The sequence below is a fragment of the Tachypleus tridentatus genome, chromosome 9, assembly GCF_004210375.1.
Source record: "Tachypleus tridentatus isolate NWPU-2018 chromosome 9, ASM421037v1, whole genome shotgun sequence".
NCBI classification, from domain to species: Eukaryota; Metazoa; Arthropoda; class Merostomata; order Xiphosura; family Limulidae; genus Tachypleus; species Tachypleus tridentatus.
Genome location: NC_134833.1, coordinates 52,795,740 through 52,817,656, shown reverse-complemented (window position 1 = coordinate 52,817,656; position 21,917 = coordinate 52,795,740). Strand labels below are relative to the sequence as shown.

General features: G+C 31.7%; 1 protein-coding gene across 2 annotated transcripts in view; it reads left to right on the top strand.

The window, feature by feature from the left end:
- Positions 1 to 21,917, top strand: part of LOC143225257 (nephrin-like) — a 196,549-nt gene that overhangs the window by 153,587 nt on the left and 21,045 nt on the right. For both annotated transcript variants that reach the window (XM_076454337.1, XM_076454336.1), the window contains 2 exons: positions 6,145 to 6,229; positions 21,377 to 21,513. In XM_076454337.1, coding sequence (XP_076310452.1) covers positions 6,145 to 6,229; positions 21,377 to 21,513 — 222 coding nt within the window. The remainder of the gene's footprint in view (positions 1 to 6,144; positions 6,230 to 21,376; positions 21,514 to 21,917) is intronic.

Here is a 21,917-nt window from a genome sequence, read left to right as displayed (position 1 = left end):
GTTTCTATAACCCTGTATCCCTAAGACATGACTCTAGATCTTCTATGTGCTTGATATTAAAATCTCCCATAATTATAATCTCATTACAAGCAGGTTTCGTTGTCTAACAATATAGAGTTTCTTATTAAATTCATAACTTTCAGTTGATGGTATGTTGCGAATTCAAACTGAAAGCCTTCTCTTTTTATAATCACAAACAAAAATCCTTTGCTGTAGGTTTTGATAACCTCAACTTCTAAAGCATACAAAACCACTCTTTCCCTTTTTCTTTTTTACTTTATCTCTATTAATCAACCGATAACACTGAATTAAAAGTTTGGTTTTTGTTTTTGAATTTCGCGCAAAGCTACAAGAGGGTTATCTGCGCTAGCCGTCCCTAATTTAGCAGTGTAAGACAGCTAGTCATCACCACCCACAGCCAACACTTGGGCTACTTTTTTACCAACGAGTAGAGGGATTGACCAAAACATTATAGTGTCCCCATGGCTGAAAGTGTGAGCATGTCTGGTGTGACGGGGATTCGAACTCGCGACCCTAGGATCACGAGTCGAGCGCCTTATCCACCTGAGCATGTCAGGTCCGACTCAAAAAGTAATTTCTGTCATTAACATTGTCTAGACATAACTGAGTTTTAGCTATCCTCATTGTATTTAAATTTCTCGTTCCTGTTCGTGCTATACAATCATCCATTTCATTTCTTACACTTCTAGTAATACAGTAATAATAGTTTGATTTGTTATTGAAGCTACTTTTGTACCTTATTACTACAATATACTTTTTTCTACATCTTATTTTATCTTTGCTATTCTGTTTTTCACAACTGTCCAGATATGGTTTAAACTTGCTCCTACAGTCAAAAAGTCAGAACTCACCATATTTAAGCACCCATTCCAAAAAAACTAATTTTTCCCAATTAACTGATCGCACAAATTTAATTGGTCAACTTTATTTTCCTTACATGTTAACAAAAGCTTAGCATTCGGTACAAGTGAACTACTTGTAATTTCAATCCACCGCTTAAGTCTCGACATCAGCCGGGAAGTAAGTTGTTATGATTCTTTTCTTTGAATACCTTTATCAGCTCCTTCTACTCAACAGCTAGTTCCCCTGAACTATCCTTTCCTACATCATTAGCCCCTGTGTGTAGTTCAAAGACTGAATTATTGCAAAATTCTTTACTATACCATTTACTCTGTCAGTTAGATCGTGGAAAGCATAATATATTTTTCTCCCTACTTACCCCACAGCCTATCCTATCCATGTCTCGTACTAATAATCACCTAGAACAATTACCTCCTTATGCTTACCATTCCCATCTCTATATGTCCTTTTGATATCTTTCCTCACCTAGTTTCTAATCTGCACAATCTGAAATATGTTATTTATATAACTTGCTGATCGTAATTAAATTCACAACTATTATTACTGTTTCTAACTTTCTAAAAGTAATTCTCAGCCACTGTATCTTTCGCGCGCAAAAGCTTAAATTCATTTTTAAATTTTACTACAACTTCCCACAGTTTGTCATCTTCTTTACCCATTGTTTCTACTCTATTTAGGATAACTTTCCATTTTTTCCTCCAACCAAAAAAACTTTACATAAAAATTGCACAATTTCTCCACTAACTTCCTGAAACTATCATGCCACACTTGCACTTGTTGCACCTTTAAACTATGTGCGCTTAAAATTGATAGCTATCAGCATGTTTTGCTGAGTTTTATAACCTAATTAAAATGGTCTGAAATATTATACAGTTAAAGAAGGCTTGTTTATACACTCTGACCAAATATACTTATATATATGAATCATACGCAATAAGTATTGAAGTATTTGGTACTATAAATTTTCTTTAACACTTATTAAAGAGTGAGTTTGTCAATCTATAAAATTGCTCTGAAAATAGTCAAGTAAAGCGATATTTAATGACCAACACTAAAATGTAATGTATTAGTTTCAAGTTGTCTATAGATTATAGTTAATATATTTTCCTTTATATTTCTATCATTAACTCTAGTCTCCCGCTAGTACAGCGGTATGTCTCCGGATTTACAACGCTAAAATGAGGGGTTCGATTCCCCTCGGTGGGCTGAGCAGATAGCCACTTGTGGCTTTGCTATATGAAAAACACACACACATTAACTCTGTATTCAATGTTTAAAAAATGCTATTATTACCATGCATAATTATTCATTACAGAAAATATCAAAACTTTTCGATCCGGCTGAATTTATTTTCACTTTATTAACTTCAACAAAATATATTTAATGTAAACTTACAAAACTTGTGGTCACTCTTAACAACATGTTTAAAGTCAGTACGCAGCTAATATTTTTCCACTACACAATTTTTTGAAAGAAAAGCCTCTCAATTTTAGTGTTTTGAATTTTAAAATATTAACCTTACAATAATATTAAACAAATATTGAAAGAAAAACGTTGTACCTGAAGGCACGGTCTTGATATAATTACTTAGTTTCGTATAAGCACGATGATCCGTAGTTTTATAAAGATTTCATCTTATGGAACAGCGGTAAGTTCACGGACTTCCAACACTAAGATTCTGAATTCGATTTCCCGCAATAAACGATTAGATAGCCTAATGTGGCTTTGCACTAAAATAAACAAACCTTTCATGTGTGACTTTCATATTGTACGTAAGAGAGTGAGAGTATTTGGGCGAGTTCTTACCAGTTTTATAGTTTCAGTAACATGGGCGTTTGGCGTTTAATGGTGCAAAACAACAAGGTTATCTGTTTTATTAACATAACTATCCTCAGTAACCATAGCTATCATTTAAGGTTGTTCCATTAGGGACTAGAGTGACATTAAAAGACGCACAGGCGTTTGTTTGTTTTTAAATAAGCACAAAGCTACATACAACTTTGACTGTGCTCTGCCCGTCAAGGGTATCAAAACCAAGTTTCTTGCGAACATACCGCTGTGCCACGGGAAGGATAGCAGGAGTTAGGAAATGTTTTACTTAATGTACTTGCATCATTCAATTTAGCATGTTTACAAGCATTATTTAAAATAATTTTGCATCATGATTCAACTTCAGTGCTCTTTTCATAGATTTCATAAATTCTCCTTTTATTTTATTTCATTTTGATTTAATAAAACCACCGACATCGCTCAACTATTAACTGATGAATGCCTTAATATTTTGGCTTTATAAAGATTTTTCTTTACTTCGCTGTGTTCAATCGGACTACTTTAGATATTAGTTTAGTATTTTTAATCTAGTTCAACCGATTTTAACCTTAATCTGTTTTCCCTTTCTCCTTTAATATATATATATTAATTTCAAGCAACCAGAGATTTATTTCAATTATTTTTCGTGTTTCTTCCTTTTAAGTGCATAGGTTATTTTAGATCCTATCTTCGTATGTAATTTTGTGTTGCATAATCATAATGATGAATATTATTTGATCACTTCAAACGCTATATGTTTTCCGTATTTTTTTAAATAGCCAGTCTTATAAAAGTTCTTTTCTACAAATTATAGAAAATATTATTTGGCAATATTTATGGTTTATTTCTGTTTTGCACTTTTAAATACGACTAATTTTCTACTCTTGTGAATTACTTATTTGGCATCAGTTCTGAAATTACATATATATATGTATATATAACCTACATTTTCGTTTATTTAACTTTCAGATATGTAAAATATGTGTGTGTGGACCTTGTAATTCTCTTAATAATATTAAGAAAATATTTTTCGTTCATGGTTACCTTTCTATTAATTAATGATTTTTTACATCTTTGCTATTTTTCATCTTGGTTTAGTATTCAAATTAGGATTGCCAAATTTTATATTTGTTTAAAAACAATACATCGAATTAAAATTTTCATAAGTATATGATACCACGACATCTCGATAGTATTTTCGTTTCTGGAATTAATACACTGTAGACATTTCCTAATGGAGAGATCCTGTTAGTTCATTTTATTTCTCCTAATATATCTAATGTCAAGTAAAATGTTTGGGTGAAAATAAGAATCTTAAAAATGTATTAACGTGGTAACAAATTTTAAAGGTCATATCGAGTTACTTGCATCAATGATTATTTTTAATGTATATCTATTTTCATTTGTACAAGTAAAATATTTATCATAATCGTTTAAAATAAGCATAATGACATCAGAATTTGAGTGTTTGTTTCAAAACTCTGACTTAAGTAAAAATCGTGTTTAATGTTATATTTGAAAATACGACAACGAATGAAACTTATACACATTATACGATACACATATAATGTTTATGATATTAGTAAACGTTTGATACAGAGATAAATTATTGAAGACATTTTAAAACTCATAAAATTTGAGCAGAATAGTTTAATAATATATGTCCTAAACGCTCTAGTCTACACTTAAAAAAAACAAAAAAACTTCTGTGGCGCGTGCGCTATTTCTTCACATTCAGTGATGTTTATTGAATCTTCCGATTGGTCAACTACAACTATTGAACTACTGCAATAATTTATACTGTTAAAATATACTTAAATGAAGGTCTTTGACAACACATGCTGCCATTGTGTCAACATAAGGTAAATTACTCTCTAATTTTAGTAGAGAATATGGACACCAAACCTAGGAAAATAAGGCAAGGAATCGAAAAACGAAACCATTTAAGTAGCTACATCCAGCAGTTTATAAGAACGAAAAAGCAAGCTTAAATTATGAAACAAATATAATATTTTATTTTATATAAATACTGATGCTTGTGGTGAAAGTCAAATTGAAAACAGTGATTTTATGGTAAACACATTTGAAAACGATCAAAACTTTATGAAAAATCCTTTATTATGGAATACTCGTGTTGACTATGGGATTTTTTAAAATTGTACTCAATACGGATATTTTAATTATACTTTTGACTCAATTCTCATTCTTAGATCTTTGTTTAAAAAAAATTGTAACTCTTAAATGAATTAATTATTCTTTTGATTCCATACAAAACTCTACATTGTATTCTGGGTCTTATACTGCATCTAATCTCTTATCAACATCTTTACTTGAAAGAACGCAGAATGGATGTAACAGTTTTTATGTTTTGGAAGGAGTAATCCTATTAGTGTGGATTTTCTACATGAGAGAAGAAAATTTATTCTATAGGATTTACAATCTTTTAATAATAATTCGTTGTCTTCGTTACAAAATCCCTAAAATGCTGTGCAAGATTTAGTTGAACGTGATTTTTACTACTTTTTTTTGGGGGGAAAGGAGGGAGAGGTAAAATAACTTATGTGGGAGAGAATACTTTTAATTTATTCCATAATAAAAAGCTACGTTGTTCAAGGTTTTTTTAGATATAAGTTCTGGATGCAAAAAATTAAGTAGTGAAAGTCCATAAAGGATATACTTTATAGAAATATAACTGAGTACAAAAGAAGGAAATATTGTAATAAAGTTTGTTTTGAACTTTATTCTTAAATTGTCTGATAAAATGTGAAAGATGAAAGTTGTGTGAGGACGTTTCTTGAACGACAATTTAAATACTTTTACACATGTCTCATTACGGGTACCAATGAAGTATCGTCTAAAGTATACTGGGATACAAAGTCTGGTGAGGAACAAGTGAAACTTTAATTTTAAATCAAATAAAAACAATAAAATGGCTAAACGTGTAAATAAAACATTTAAAACACGGTATTTTTATGTTATCGAATTCATAACTAATAAGTTAAGCTTGTTGATAAAATTCAGTTTACGCTAATTTTGGCTTCAATAAGCATTAGCGCTATTACTCACAATTAGTACTGAAAATGTGGTCTTACCTTTAACACTTTTACCATTAAAAACACAAACCTTTCGAAGTTTTTTGTGTTTCGCAAGCACATCATACACATACACATTTTTCACAACAATGTGAAGACTTAAGATATTAATGATATCTATAAGAGTTCAGCGATAGTGAGGTAAATAAAGCATTGCTCAATGTGAAGACTTAAGTTATTAATGATATCTATAAGAGTCCAGCGAGAGTGAGGTAAATGAAGCATTACCTGCTACAGAAAATCAATTAAACATATACACAGATCGTATTATGTTACTAACCTTTTTATGGGATGGCTAGATATCTCGCTATTACAAGTCATTTTATAAGACTTCTGTTTCTAAAAGTCATTTTATATCTAGGACCCTGACGTGAAGAGATTTATTTGTAGAGCTGGAAATCCTGAGATTGGAATGACTGAAGGCAGAAAAGATATTAAAGTGACATGTATGTATTTCACAAGTTTTTTCTTGTTGCTAGCTTTTCATACTTTCCTTTGACGTATTATAAAATTAAAAATTGTAAATGTTTGTTTATGTTGGACTTATGTTCAGTGTTTTGTTAGTTGATTTACTGTAAGATCGGTTGAATCTAAGGCAACATTCCAAATGCTTTAAAGTTTCTTTATATTGTGTCAAACGTACCACATATCAAAGTAAATGTTTTTTCTTTACTTTACATGCATATTTGTCTTCCGTAGTGTTAACATTTGGTACAAACGCCAGAAAACTTCAAAAGTAATAAAAACAGTTAATGATCCAATTCATCCTGTTATAATCTGCACAGGTTTATCACTGTTATACTATTTAACACTTTTTAATGTTAGTAAGACACCACACTAGTGTAAACACTTTAAGTTCATTCAGTGTTTAGCTTTGTATTCACACAAGTATAGAAAGTCGAACAATCCATTTATTAACACGTCTTTTGTTACTGTGTTTTTGAAATTATAAATCAGATTCCATTCTTGGTTTATTTAGTCAGTAACTTGAGAGTTATGGTAGAAATTCATTATTTTATAAACTACTAATAAGGACATAATTCGTTTTTTCTTGATGTTTAATTAATTATATATTATTTTCATATGTTTATTGTGAGAAACGCACGAGTACGTACATGCAGATTCACTCGCTAATACGTATATACTTGAATTGTATACCAAGATGGTTGAGTGTATTATAATAAAATGATTTTTGAGCTTCACAATGTCGCTGCAGTACAGGTCACCACGGCTGATCATTCTCTATCTGATAAAACTAACCATTCCTTCAAGTAAGTTTTTTATATTACATGTTGTAGCGTAGGAGAGCGTCGTGTTTTAACAGCGTCTGCTTCAACAATTCAGTCACTCAAAAATTCATAGCTCGACGACTTGATTGATGTGTCTTCGTATAGCATAGCACGAATACCCGCTTTCCTCTCCAGTTGAATGAAGGATGCGGTAGTTGATATGATATGCTCTAGAAGAACATATTGTGCACTTGCTTGAGTCGCTTTTCCAGAAGATAGGGTAAAGATGGCCCAGTGGATATTGTACTGCACTGTACATCCGAGGTTATGTGGTTCACGTTTCGTTATAATTAAAAATAAATAAATAAATCTCACTACGCACTTCGTGGCTGTGACTGCATTAAAAATATTGTCAAATTACTCTTTTCGATTAGAGTAGCCCACGAGTTGACGGTGTGTTGTGTTAATTAGCTGCTTTTCCTCTAGTTTATCACCAGAGCAGGTAGCTCTCGAGTAGATTTGATAGAAAATCAGCAAACAACAACTAGACGGAAATTCTTCTTGTTATAGTGTAAGTTCTGTTGCCGGGAACATTCTACAGCTTTTGCCACTGACCTTTGCGTTTGTGGATAATGACTTTTTATAAAGCGCCTCAATTTATTTACTATTTACTGTGTTACGACTTGTTGCAAATTCCTGGTACTCAATATCTCTTTGTTTTATAACGCCATTTAAACACGAAATATACCCACGTTTGGGACATTCTAAATCTGTGATCTGTGATCACTCTGCTAAGAGTGTGCATATTTGGAGATGGTAAGGGTTACATGCTTTTTCCAAATAATTCAATAGGTAGTGAAATCCCCCTATCTATGGAACATCAAAAAATATCAATATCTGATAGTTCCGTCCCATTGATACTTTATAACAGCTGTGATTGTCACGTGATTAGATTATTTGCTTATTAAAATTGCTTTAATATCAACTACTCGGCCATCTCTATAACACAACTATTCAGATAATGCGTTTTATCAAATTTCATAAATATCAAAAAACACGGAGGTGCTGCTTTTAGATTATATTTTTATGTTAAAACTACTAAAATTGTTGCGTACTTACAGGAGTATGTATACATTGGCTCTCTTAATCCATTCTTCAGTGGAAATACTCCAGCATATTTACATATAACGTTTCTAATTCTGTCTTTATTGGGAACACTTATAAACAACCAATTTTGACAAAAAATATTTGTATTATATTAAAACAAACGAAATTATTTGTCTTTACCATGAAAGATTGAATTTCACTTTTTTGTGTGTATAAAACTGCGAAATGCATATCTTTAAACGTGGTTTATGCGTCAAAAGGAGAGGACTAAATCGTGATGACAACGTGACTGCTTTTTGAAGTCATCACTATATTACATCCAGGGATTTCACTTGAATGTTTTGTGTAATCGATGTTACTATTTCCTGGCGTGATACGGAAATGAAAGAACGACAAACCCATGTACTTAGTGCCTTTCTTAACGAGAATAGTAATTAGAAGTAGAAAAATCAAAGGAAAGAGGAATATAACGACAGAAACCTTCGACTGAAGAGTTGCTGCAAACCAAGATTGCAGCACTGAGAATACCTAACAACTTCAAGTTAATTTAGCTTTATTATAATCTATTTTACACTAAATATTGAAGTTAACCAGTTAATAATTTAAGTTACAGTTCTGGAAAAAAAATGAAAGAGAAAAACCCAAGATTCCGTACCAAACGTTATCATATTTAAGGCTTTAATAACTCGTATTACATGAGGTTATATCATTAGCAATTTAAATAATTTATTCGTTATAGCACACTGAAGTATTAATTTGAAAATCACAAAAGTGCTAAAAGGAATATAATAAGTTATTAAGAAGCACTTAATTAATGGAACTTGTCCTAAAATTATCATATGAATAGGTTAATTTCGAAACTCTTTAAGTACTATATCTTAAATTCTAAAGTAATACTAAACCACCAGTTTGCAAGTGCGTGAAGAAAAAGAAACCACTTTTACTCTTCTCACCAGTGTTTGTATATTTAGTTGACTTGACGTAAAGTATTCTACAGGGATAGGTCTACATCTTTAAATTACTTTCCGCTGTCAGCTTTATTTAAGAGAAAATAGCTAAATCTCCTTAAGAAAGACAAACTCTGTGTTGGTTGAAGAATCCCACTAAAGCAAGCTTACTCTAAGGACGTCTTGCAGCATCTGAAGTTCAAATAAAGATGAAGAACCAATTTCCAATGTACTTAGGAAGTCCAGTCTTTCAATTTACAAAACGAAAAACTTGAAAGACTACACTTTAACACAACAATCAAATTGTAAAAGAAAATTTCTAATAGAGTTCTATTAGAGAGTTGTTTTCCGTTTAAATAGTTACCTAAAAACATATTGTTCTACGTTACTTCAATATTGTACAACAGGTTTATAACTGATAAATCACAATAGCGTAATTAAAAATACCCTTAGAAGGTTCTTGCTGAATAAAAAATATTTTAGTTATAATGACACTATGATACACAAATTTTGTTCCTGGATAGTATGTGTTATTTTTTAATTACTTATGTTGTAAAAGTACACAAAATAGCCATTATTCCCTTCAAACATTTCTTTTGTGACCTGAATAATAAAATTTAGAAAATAACATATTTTCTGGGTAATAAACGGGCGAATTTGCACATTTTCATTTACATTTACATTTTCACGTATCAGCCCCCAAATATAGTCTCCCATCATGTTTTCGTTATACGCATCCAGGTCTACGAAAGCAAAGCTTGAAGAGAAAAAGAGGTCTTTTCGATTTACTTTAGGCATAAGCAATTGGAAAATAACACTTTCTGCCCAGAAATAAGAAAAAGCAAAAATTTTGTTGCATAGTGTAATCGAACAAAATAGGTCTATTTGTCTGTTTATTACTAAAAATTAAAGCTAGAAAATGGGCTCTCTGTGTTCTGTCCATAAAGTTTTTGGCTTTATAAGCCCTCGTACTTAAAACTGAGCCACCAAAGGATAGTAAAATAAGATTAACGAGAAACGAATACTCCACATTACGTTGTAGAAAAAACTAAATATATCAAATGTTTTCATATTTCTATAATATAACATGTTAAAGTTTCTGGTTAAAGACTTCGCCACGCTTTCCTGAGTTCTTTTCTTAATCGAGTTCCTAATAAAGTATAGAATAAAATGTTAAAATAACTCTCAAAACCGAGTAATGGTGTATTAAGTTTTTCTTTATTTACAAAATTCCACATACAAGAAATTTAAATCTGTGGCAAACAGAGAAAGAAAATGCAATAATAAGGAAATTCAGAGTAATAAACTTCTAATGGTTAAATTGTATAATAAATTAATGTGTTTCACATGAGATATCACCCCTCTTTAAACAACAATAACATAATTAATGAGACTTTATTGTATATATAAAACGAGCTTTAAATCCTAAGGGAGCGCAGAATATAACACAAGACAGTAAGACGTATTACATGACATTAAGCAATAATTAAAACATAACGGTTTTATATATATATTAATCAGAGATGTAAAGGAATGACAAACAATAGCAAAGAACTTCGTTAATATACAGACAGAGTAGACATAGGCAATTAATGTAGATATATAGAATATACGAAAAAAACATAAATGCAGGTCATTTTTATAGATTTTAATAAATATGCTTAAAATTAAGTTAGTTGTATAAATAACATAACCTAGTTACCTAGTTCTATGACAAGCAGTTGTAACTGGTTGCGAACACATTTTATAGATGAAATTTTTATTACTTAGCAATGGAAATGACAATGTACTAGTAGCCTTTCAATTCACATTTTCCAATATTTGGTCACCACTGCTTCCACATACCGTATGTCAATGTGTACCAACACACAGTTAGTTATAAGATTCGATAGAACTGGACCTCAGATTATTTTCAAACTGGTCTGAAGTGTATAAAAATATTCAATATCATGTGTAATTTTGTCCTTATACATGTTTTAGACAAACAACAGAATATTATTATTAAACATGGAATACCAATCATTAATAATTATATAGCAGGCTAACTGCTCAGGCATTCTTATACCGCTTTGGAAAGTATAGTGACGTTATTTTCTTAACTAATTACTCTCCTTTGACTTTGAACTTTGTAAGTCGATATTATTGACAAAATTTTCACGAATAAGGTGTGGAAAATAATAATAAAAGTTTGTGTTTTGACTATGTTAATATGCCTGTTTTTGAGTAATAGAAAACAAGGTCGACGTATAGCTGTTTAAAGTATATCATTTTCCTTTATGTTAACCTGCTACGAAATGAGAGAATGCTCTAAGTATTAAATAATCCACTAAAATAGTTTTTCTTTCTTATTTGCTGAGATTATATACTAGCACTGTGGGACGTTTATATGAATATAAAGCATATTGTATGAAATAGGGAAGCAGAACTAGTAGCAAGTGTTTTAGTACTTAAATGTGGTGTATATATTCTGCAGTTATGTTTATCTGATGTAAAGCATATGTATGAACTAGGAATACACAATTACTAGAAAGTATTCTAGTGTTTAAATGTGATATATTTAATAAGCAGTTACGATTTTCTCATATAAAGCATATTCTATAAACTAGAAAAGCAGAAACTCTAAGAGGGGTCTCAGTATTTAAGGGTGCCATGGATAATTTGCACTTATTTTATATTGTATAATGCATATTGTATGAACCAGTAAAGCAGTATCACTAAGAGGAGTCAAAGTATTCAAATCTGCCATACATAAACTGCAGTTCTGTTTATCTGATTTAAAGTCAATTGTATGAACAAGGAGAAAAGAATTAACAGGAAATATTTTGGTATTTAAATGTGCCATACAGAATCTGCAATAATGTTTTTTGATATAAAGCATATTTCATAAACTCGGATTGCAGAATCGCAAGGAAGAGCCTCAGTATTTAAATGTGTCATATATAATCTGCAGTTAGGTTTATTTGGTAAAAGGTATGTTGTATGAACAAGGAAAACAGAATAACTAGGAAATGTTTTAATATTGAAAGGTGCCATACATAATCTGGTGTTATGTTTATCTCATATAAAGCACATTGTATTAACTAGGAATGTTAATATTGAAAGGTGCCATACATAATCTGGTGTTATGTTTATCTCATATAAAGCACATTGTATTAACTAGGAATTCGGAATAACTTGGAGAAGTCTCCATATTTAAATGTGCGATACATAATCTGCAGTTATGTTTATCTGATATAAATAATATAATATCAACTAGGAAAACAGAATTACTAGGAAGTATTTTAGTATTCAAATGTGTCATACATTATCTTCAGTTATGTCTATAAGATATAAAGCATATTGTATGAACTAGGAAAGCAGAGTCACCAAGAGAAGTCTCAGTATTTAAATGTACCCTACATAATCTGCAGTGATATTCATCTGATATAAAGCATATTGTATGAACTATGAGAGCAGAATCATTAGGAGAAGTCTCCTTTTCTAAATATGCCATATATAATCTGCATATATCTTTATCTGATAATAAGCATATTTTATGAACTATGAAAGCAGAATCATTAGGAATTGTTTTGGTATTATTTATATACTTACTCTATGAATAGCCTACATTAAGTAAAGCTTAGAAATCTAATCTTTCTGTTTACCGAATCTGAAGCAGTGCAAACTTTTAACTAGCCACTCAGTTATTTAGGACATCTCACGATGTAATGGCTTTTAGTAGTCTTAAACTAAGTATACGGTGATTCACGTGAAACTGCTCTTATACTCACTTTCACTTAGGCTTCTGATTCCACTGGGTTTAACTTATCATCCTGTTCAGAAGATTCTCTGGCCTAACAGTCTTCCTTCTTCAACGTACAAACTGACTGAAAAGTAAATTTACTGAAATTCTCTTCCTCTTTTTGCTGTCTGTTTACTTGTTTAGTTACCCCTAGACTATGTATTTGTTTATATGTTTACTTGTTTAGTAAACACTAAGTATCAGTTTAACTGTTAGTTTCCCCAAAACTAAGTACCTGTTTAATTGTTTAGTTACCCAAAGAATAAGTATCTGTTTACTTGTTTAGTTACCCCAAAACTATGTATTTGCTCATAAAAATGATTTTTCTCAGCATCTAAAACAATGGAAATAAAATCATATATTTAGAATGCTAACGCTTTCCAAATTAAAGTACTTAACTTACTCACGTCGCTATTACCTCTCCGAAATGAGTGCAACAGGTAATATGGAAATCTCACTGGCTATAAGCGTGTACAGGATTCGATTTTATCCTGTTCACAATATTTAAACAACACAAATAATCTCGGAATTTGTTAACTAATCTTATAACGCGAATCTTTAAAACGTAAATTGTGTTGTTTGTTGCCAAGCTACATATGTCATCATTTCTTTATACAAGTTGTATTTCATGTTTCTACATTTTGTATTTCTTTTCTTTGTCTTCTTGTCACATGTTTCATCAGAAAGCTGTAGTTTATCTTTTCAACTAACATGATAAGTTGTAAACACCCACATAAACCTGATTTGATAGTTCTGACGAAAAGAGTATCCATCTTTATAAAATAACAAACTTTGTTTTTGAATTTCGCGTGAAGCTACTCAAGAACTATCTGCGCTAGCCGTCCCTAATTTAATAGTGTAAGACTAGAGGGAAAGCAACTAGTCATCACCACCCACCATCACCTCTTGAGCTACTCTTGTACCAACGAATAGTGAGATTGACTGTCACATTATAACGCCACCACGGCTAAAAAAGAGAGCCTGTTTGATGCGGTGGGGATACGAACCCGCGACCCTCAGATTACGAGTCGCAAGCCTTAACCCACCTGGCCATGCCGAGTCTGAAAAAAAATAACTGAGCTCTGAAGATATAGAATTTCTTTTTAGAACATTATAATCCACTATGGTCATTTGTAACACAAAAGAAAAAACAAACGCTACTTGGTCTCAAACAAAGGGTCAAGAAACATGTAGGTGGCAGTGATAAAAAATTCAATCTCTACAAAGTAAATATTAAAGAACAAAAAATAAATTTTTAAAATAATTAAAATGATATACGATTTTAATCGGAATATATTAATCATATAAATGCCATATCTTAATTTTGTTTCTCTATTTATATTCAGTAAACTGCAGTTCTACGAAATTCATGACAGTTGGAGCTCTCTCATAAGTACGTATTACAATAGTCAATATTACTAATATGTTATGTGACATCTACAACCCCTATAATAGCACGGTTGAACAAACTGTATCAAAATGTAGTTTTCATGCTGTTTGCGGTGCTACTAAAGTTTTATTAGTTTTGGAAAGACTAAGTAACAAACCATTTCCGACGCAATATAGTCACACATTCAGATCATAAAGATGAGTTAGGAACGCCGGCTGAGAAATTACAAAATGTGGATAGCTTTTATCTTAATGGCACTCGAAAAGAAATATATATCAACCTGGAGTCATTGGAACCATCAATAAAGTGCCCAAGCAAAATGAAACGTCTTAAATCATTTGGCAAGTGACCAAAATCGTGTAAACAAAGGTTGTTTTTGCAATATTTCGTTCATCTGTTACTTAACTCAGTCATCATGGGATTAAAACGCTTATTGATACTATTCCTTACAAATAATCATCAAATCATTAAACTCTGTGCCAGTATGTCAGGCGCAGCCTTTAATGGTTTCTGGGCGACTGTTGAAATGTGTGTTGGGAAATCTTCTTTCTTGTAAAATTAGATAAAGTATGGAAAATATACATCAAAGAGTGGTGTGTGTTAAACATGATAGTTTTATGACCACGTTTCTATCAGTGGTCACTACTTAGCTGTACTGTTGTCAAGATACGTAACCGGACCTTGTGACACGAACAGTAACTACGTGGTGAGATTCCAAAATCGTTTTAATCTACCGTACTTAACCTATATATTTCGAAACTCTGCTGATACAGGTAATTAATGATAGGTTGTTTTACGACTCCCTTAAAAATTAATCTACGTATTTATCAGCCTATTCGTTCTTTTTCCGTGTTTCATATCCTTCAACATAAAGAAGTGAACTGTTCAAAATATGTAGAATTTTAAATGTCAAGTTTTAAAAAAATATGTTTATACTTTTTTATTTTAATAATGAATAAAACTTTTGTGAAAATTATACATAGAACAATGTGTTCAGAATATGATTCTATAATAACGTATTAAATGAACACCTCTCATTAATCCATAAGATTTATAACTGTGAATTAATAAGCTCATTTACTATATCTAAGTTTTAAAATGCTTATCGTTTTTCAGAGTCAGTGGATTGATTTTTCTAAAACTAAATAAATTATATAGAGTTTTAGGTCTCTCTCAAACATGTTTTACGTCAAGCCTGAATTATGGACGATCTTCGTACAAGCGCAAAATATTGTGTCGCTTCATTTTACTGAGTCACATAAATGAAATACCTGACATAATATTTCCGTTTGTTAAATGCTGTCATGTATTAAGAACCAAATACTTATCAATAATGTGTATAGCATTTGAACAGTTGTACACAACTTCCCAGAACGAAGGTGGTTATTCATTATTTCTGACCTTAACTTTGTTTCATTACAAACAGATTAACAACTGTCTCCGAAAGAGAAGAATACTTATAAATCTCAACTTATATAAACATACTACACTGATATAAGCTTTGTTTATTTTATCGTTTTCATATGATGAATCTACACATAAAATGCTGAAATTTAACTTATATTTCCGCGCTCAGAAATAGGGTTTGCATGCCTATATTTGTTTCACTTCCATGTTTTACATCTACAGTTTAGTAGATGATATGTTTAGTTTTTATTAATGTATATTAATTTTTAAGATGATTATTTTTATTTTTTACACCTTCATTACTCCATTGCACAGAATATTCGTTTTCTTCTGAGAGAAAATACATGTGATATACTTCTGGCCAAAATCTTAATGCCAACGAACATAAAGAAAAAATATGTATTTTGTGTTGTTAGACTCAACCAGTTATTTGAGTAGAGCTTCGAAAGATGAAAATAATAGAAGGAAAAATTAAAAAAAAACGTTTTTAACATTTAATAGGGGAAATGTGTACACTATGAAATTACCCGAAATACTAGCTGGTCAAAAGTTTAAGACCATAACACAAAGAAATCCTAAACAGGGTAGGAATTGCCCAACACCAGGTCTCAGTAGTGAGTTGCAAGGCCGTCATTGCGAATAACTTCAAACATTCGCTTCGGCATGGTCGATATAAGCGTTTGCAGAAGGCTGGCTGGAATGTTATTCCAAGTGGTGAAGATGGATTCACGAAGATCATGCACTGTTTCGAATTGACGTCCATTTCTATAGACTGCCCTTGACATCCACTCCCAAACATTTTCAATGGGGTTCAGTTTGGGCGAACACGCTGGATGGTCTAAAAGAATGACGTTATTCGCCATGAAAAACTCCTTTGTCCTGCGGGAATTGTGGATTGCAGCGATGTCCTGTTGAAAGATCCAGTCATTTCCACACAAGCAAGGGCCTTCAGTCAATAAGAATGCTCTCTCCAACATGCGAATGTAGCCAGCTGCTGTTTGACGCCCCTGAAGCTCCACTGTTCCATGGAAGGAAAAAGCACCCCAGATCATTATGAAACCTCCTCTACTGTGTCGTGTAGAAAATGTCTCCGGTGGGATATCCTTATCGTGCGAGTAACGTTGGAAGCCATCTGGACCATCCACGTTAAATATTTTCTCATCACAGAACAAAACCTTCGTCCACTTTTCTACATCTCATGTTTGGTACTTTTCACCAAAGTTTACCCGAGCTGTTTCTTGATGTGGAAGGAGGCGTGGCCTTTGAAGACGTTTACGGTTTTTAAAGCCTTTCTCTCGTAGATGCCATCTTATCGTTCTTGAGCTGCAATGTGCGTCCATAAGGGCCTAAATCTGGCTCGACGACCGACTGGTGTTTTGCCGGACAACCCATCAAATCCTTCTGCTCAACGCCGGCGAAATTTTCTTTGGCCGACCACTTGATATTCTCGTTCCGTATCCCTCAGGGTCTTTTAAGAAATTTGCAACAGCAGTCTTACTACGCCCAATCTCACTTTGAAAGAGACCTCGCTTTCGCAGCTCGACAATTCTGCCACGTTCAAACTCGGTCAACGTTTTAGCCTTTGCCATGTTTTTACCCAATGTAACACAAGAGATGTCAGTGGGAGATGTTGACAACTCTAATGCTTAAACACAAATGACTAAATTTCCTTACGTGTTTACCGATTAACGCTTCGTTTCAGTATGGTCTTAAACTTTTGACCAGCTGGTATTTAAGCTAATTTTAAAGTGTTCACATTTTCCCTCTTAAATGCTAAAAAAAAGTGTGTTTTTTTCCCTTTTCTTATTTTCATCTTTCGAAGCTCTACTCAAATAAGTGATTGAGTTTAACAATGCAAAATGCTTATTTTTTCTTTATGTTCATTGACCTTTAGATTTTGGCCAGCAGTGTATATGTATGTTTCGACAAGTTTCTATCATTACACTATGTAACACAAATTTTGTTCGTGGATAGTAAGTGTTATTTCTTAATTTCTTATATTGTAAAAGTACAGAAAATGGCCATCATTCCCTTCAAACTTAGCTTTTGTGACCTGAATAGCGAAATTTAGAAATTAACCTATTTTCTATGTAAAAACGGGCGAATTTACACATTTTCATTTACATAAGGTCTGAATAAAACAACATATGAATCAGGATTTACATGTATTTATACTAAAGCTATACAAAAATGAACAAAAATGTTTAGAAGTGAGTAGTTTTTCGAGATTTGAGACTGTAATGTATATCATATTCATGTATCAGTCCCCAAATAAAGTGTACCCCATTCATGGTTTCGTTATACGCTCAAAGGTCACAAAAGCAAAGTTTGAAGAGAAAAATAGGTCTTTTCCATTTACTTTAGGCATAAACAAATGGAAAATAACACTTTTTGCCCAGTAACAAGAAAAAGTAAACAATTTATTTCATAGTGTTATTGGAAATACTATTACTATTTATTCTAATTAACCATTAGTCGATTATATTTTATTTAATTATTTACTGGTTCTGAGCAGGAAAAAACAGTATTTCAATTATGTAACTATTCGTATTTTAATTACCAATTTAGGACAGTCGCGGACTTATATTGTACCACTGGTAGACAACAATAATCTATCACAAAACTAATAAAAAACATATAAATTCTACATTGCTTAATAACATGTGCTTGGTCCTTCACGTTTGCTGTAACATATTACGAAAATAAATAAAATAATTAGTGTCTTAAATTTCGGATGTTGTGTAAAAATGATCCAGAAGATTTAAACTACTGTTGTAATAATGTTTGTTGAATGACTTTTAACAACTCGTCATGGATTATTTGATATACTCTGACAACTAAATATGGTATGAAACACTAGAAATGTTAATAACCGTTTTAAATGACTTATAAATACCAACATTTTTATTAATAAACAGAATTAGATGGATATCAGTCGTTAAAATTGCTCTTTTATAAACTCACTTGAAAGACTTTTGAGAGAAGATTTGCATTTTCAAAATATTCGTTTGTTTGTGTTAAAATACATATATAATGCCAATTCTTTTGTACCGTTGGAGACATTTGCAATAATAAAATCTTATCGAGAGCATTTTTGGTTAAGTGATTGATATAATTTTTGAATAACAACAACCATCCAGGTTAACGGAAACCATCTTTAGAAACTTTAGAATAACGTAGCTGGATTAAACTTTTTTTTTCTTTTCTGAATTCAATGAAATGTTGAAGTTGTTGGAGTTGTTAATATTCAACTATTTTACTCATAATTGAAATATGTACACGTTACTGAGCGTATTTTTAAGATATCACCGAATTACCCAAATACAGATACGACATAAAGTACATGTTCCAATGTAATTTGGTATTTATGAATATTTTCAGTAAGAAACTATGTAATGCATTGTAAATGTCTAGGCATTTATTGTAAAGTTAGTTTAGAAACATTACAATCTGGATTTATCATAACCTATTCTTGTATTTGTCGTAGCATTTCCGTGAATGTATTGCAACATTTATTTTCAAACTATTTAGTTGAATTAACTATAACATTTCTTTGTATTATTTAAAACTATATTAAAATCTCGCATTTTTATATAAAATAATATCTTTAGTCTTATGAATTAAAGCATTTGCATTATTATATTTTATTGCTTTAAGACGTAAGCAAAATATTAATTCAAAATTTTCTGAAACGTATTTACTTCCCCCACCCCCACCCATCTCAGATGGCACAAAAATATGTTTGCAAACCTACAATGCTAAAAAACGGTTTTAGATACCCGTGGTAGGCAGAGAACAGTTCGTCCTTTGTGTATTTTTGTGCTTAACTACAAAGAAACTGAAAGGTAATTAGTATTTTCAACAAGAACCTTGTTTTATGTAATACATAGATTAAGCTCCTAGATCAGAGACTTCTAAAGTCAGGTATAGTTAGCACTAACCATAGTTAATCTTCTGACCAAAGAGAAGGCAATCAGTTGGCAGTAACTGTCGACTACACGGTTACTTTTTACAATATTGAATACTATGGACATTCATTACTGTAAAAGTAACCGTCAGATTGTGTGTAGAAAACCTGGGTAATTCTTTATAAGAATATCATTTGATATAAATATACTCAGGTGTATATGTAAATTCTAAGCAGATGGTATTTTTATTGATAACAAATTATCCACGTTTTCTACATATAATCCGACAAATATTTCCAGTGAAATTTACTCTAGAGAAAAATTTACAGCGAAGGAACACAACTGATGAAACAATGGTTTATAACAGTTATATTTAATTATTTATACTGATTGTAGGTTGATAAGTAAATAGCTTGCTCTGATCGAACGTTTGGATTTATAACACCTGCACAGCTGAAAGTCATGAGTCAATTCTGCACAAAATGTGGATTCAAATATTGAACATTCAACCAAAACACGGATACCTTTTGTCTGGTTCTTGATAATAAGTAAAGTTTTGGAATCCTAACCATAATGATAAAATAATAGAAACATTTGATTTACTCCGTACTGATCAGAAGGTATTAAATCTTACCTGTAATAAAACAAACAAACTTAGTATTCTTCTTACTGACGATGGGTATTCTATAGACATGACAGTAATGACTCCTTGTACTCTTGTTCGAGTTCTCATCATATAAACAATGAGAGTTTTAAGGTTCTAGTGATAATAATCATAAGTTGTCTAATATTTTCAATAGTAAAACTGACGTAGTAATGAGAACTTTAGAGACTTGGCCATAGTAATATCGAAATAATTTAGCTTTAAGATGACAGAACCTCGATCCTGAGTGTAGTGTATGTCTACTAAGAATTATCATTCAAAAGTAATAACCATAAAAATAAATAATTTTCTGGGATCTTTACTATTCCGTGTGTTGCTTGGTTACTTACGTTGATTTAGACGTAGATATTTCAGTAGATTAGGAAGCTTCCTACGGAATTCTCTAAATCGATATGTCATTAGTTTCGCGCATATTTCACGTGTCATGTCATGAGAAAGTACAGCTGTTTCACTGCATTTTACACGTGCTAACCACCTTCGAATGAAAGGTCCTCATTTTTGTCTTCACCTTTCATCATTTTCTATTTGAATGATTGTTTTAGTTTTAACTGTTGTTTTCGTGTAATTGTAGACATTTTTATTTCGTACTAGCGGATGGTTGTTTTTTTTTTTTTTAGTCAAAACAAACTATCAGAGGTATTTAATATTTTAAAAACATGCGAGTGGCAACCTATTTTAATAGTAGGATACTCGTAAATACATTGTGTGGTAAGTAATACACTACTAGCTTGATCTGTTGTAGAGATTACTTGATACAAAAGCGACACTATTGGGCGCCTGTACACTTCACCAGTTAAATAATGTTTAATGTCTCTACTGTTGGCTCTGCTGTACGTTATCTGGCAGTGACTAAGAATTTGTACATAATCTCTCATAACGCTGGTCTTTATTTTCTCAGAAGATTGTTTGCAACATTGTTTATCAAATGCAACTCATTCATAGAAACTGATTCAATTAGACAAGATTCCCAACCATTTTGAACTTGAACGCCCTCTACATTAACTGACAATATGTTCTTTCTGAAGTGTATTAATTGATGCAATGTTATTTAAGAAAAATACAACTATAAGTAAGACCTTGTTGCTTCATTTGTTCTTATGCTATCATTCAATTTATATTTGTAGATACGAATTAATCAGTTAATATTTCGTTTGTTACAGACCCACCAGGGCAACCTACAATACTAGGTAATAAAGAAGATATATCAATGCAGGCAGGAGCTATTCAGAGCTTTGTCTGTGTCTCGCTTGGTGGAAATCCTCCTGCTTCCCTGCAATGGTATCGAGGAAATAAACAGGTTGGTAAATCTTGAGTGTCATTCACCCAACAAAATGGAAAATAAACCATTTACTGATTACCCTAGTCAGACTAATAATAATGTACACCCCAATTAAATAACACTTGGTGTTTTAGTTGTTTCAATTACCTAAAAGATATGTCATCCTCATTAAAGTAACTCAGAAGTGCTTCTCCTTTTCGTGAGAGATGCCAGCGATTTGTAATTTGATTACATACGTTTAGCTTGGGTTATTTAAGTCCAAATGGAATTCGTGCTACACAATAATTTTTCATTACAAAAACTTGAATGAACTTTGATGAAACATCAGCTTTGATATTAACAAGTTTAAAAGTCTTGGCTTCTGATGATAAACCTAAAAAGTATGAAAAGCAAATTACGCTGAGCCAAGCGTGCCGGGATTA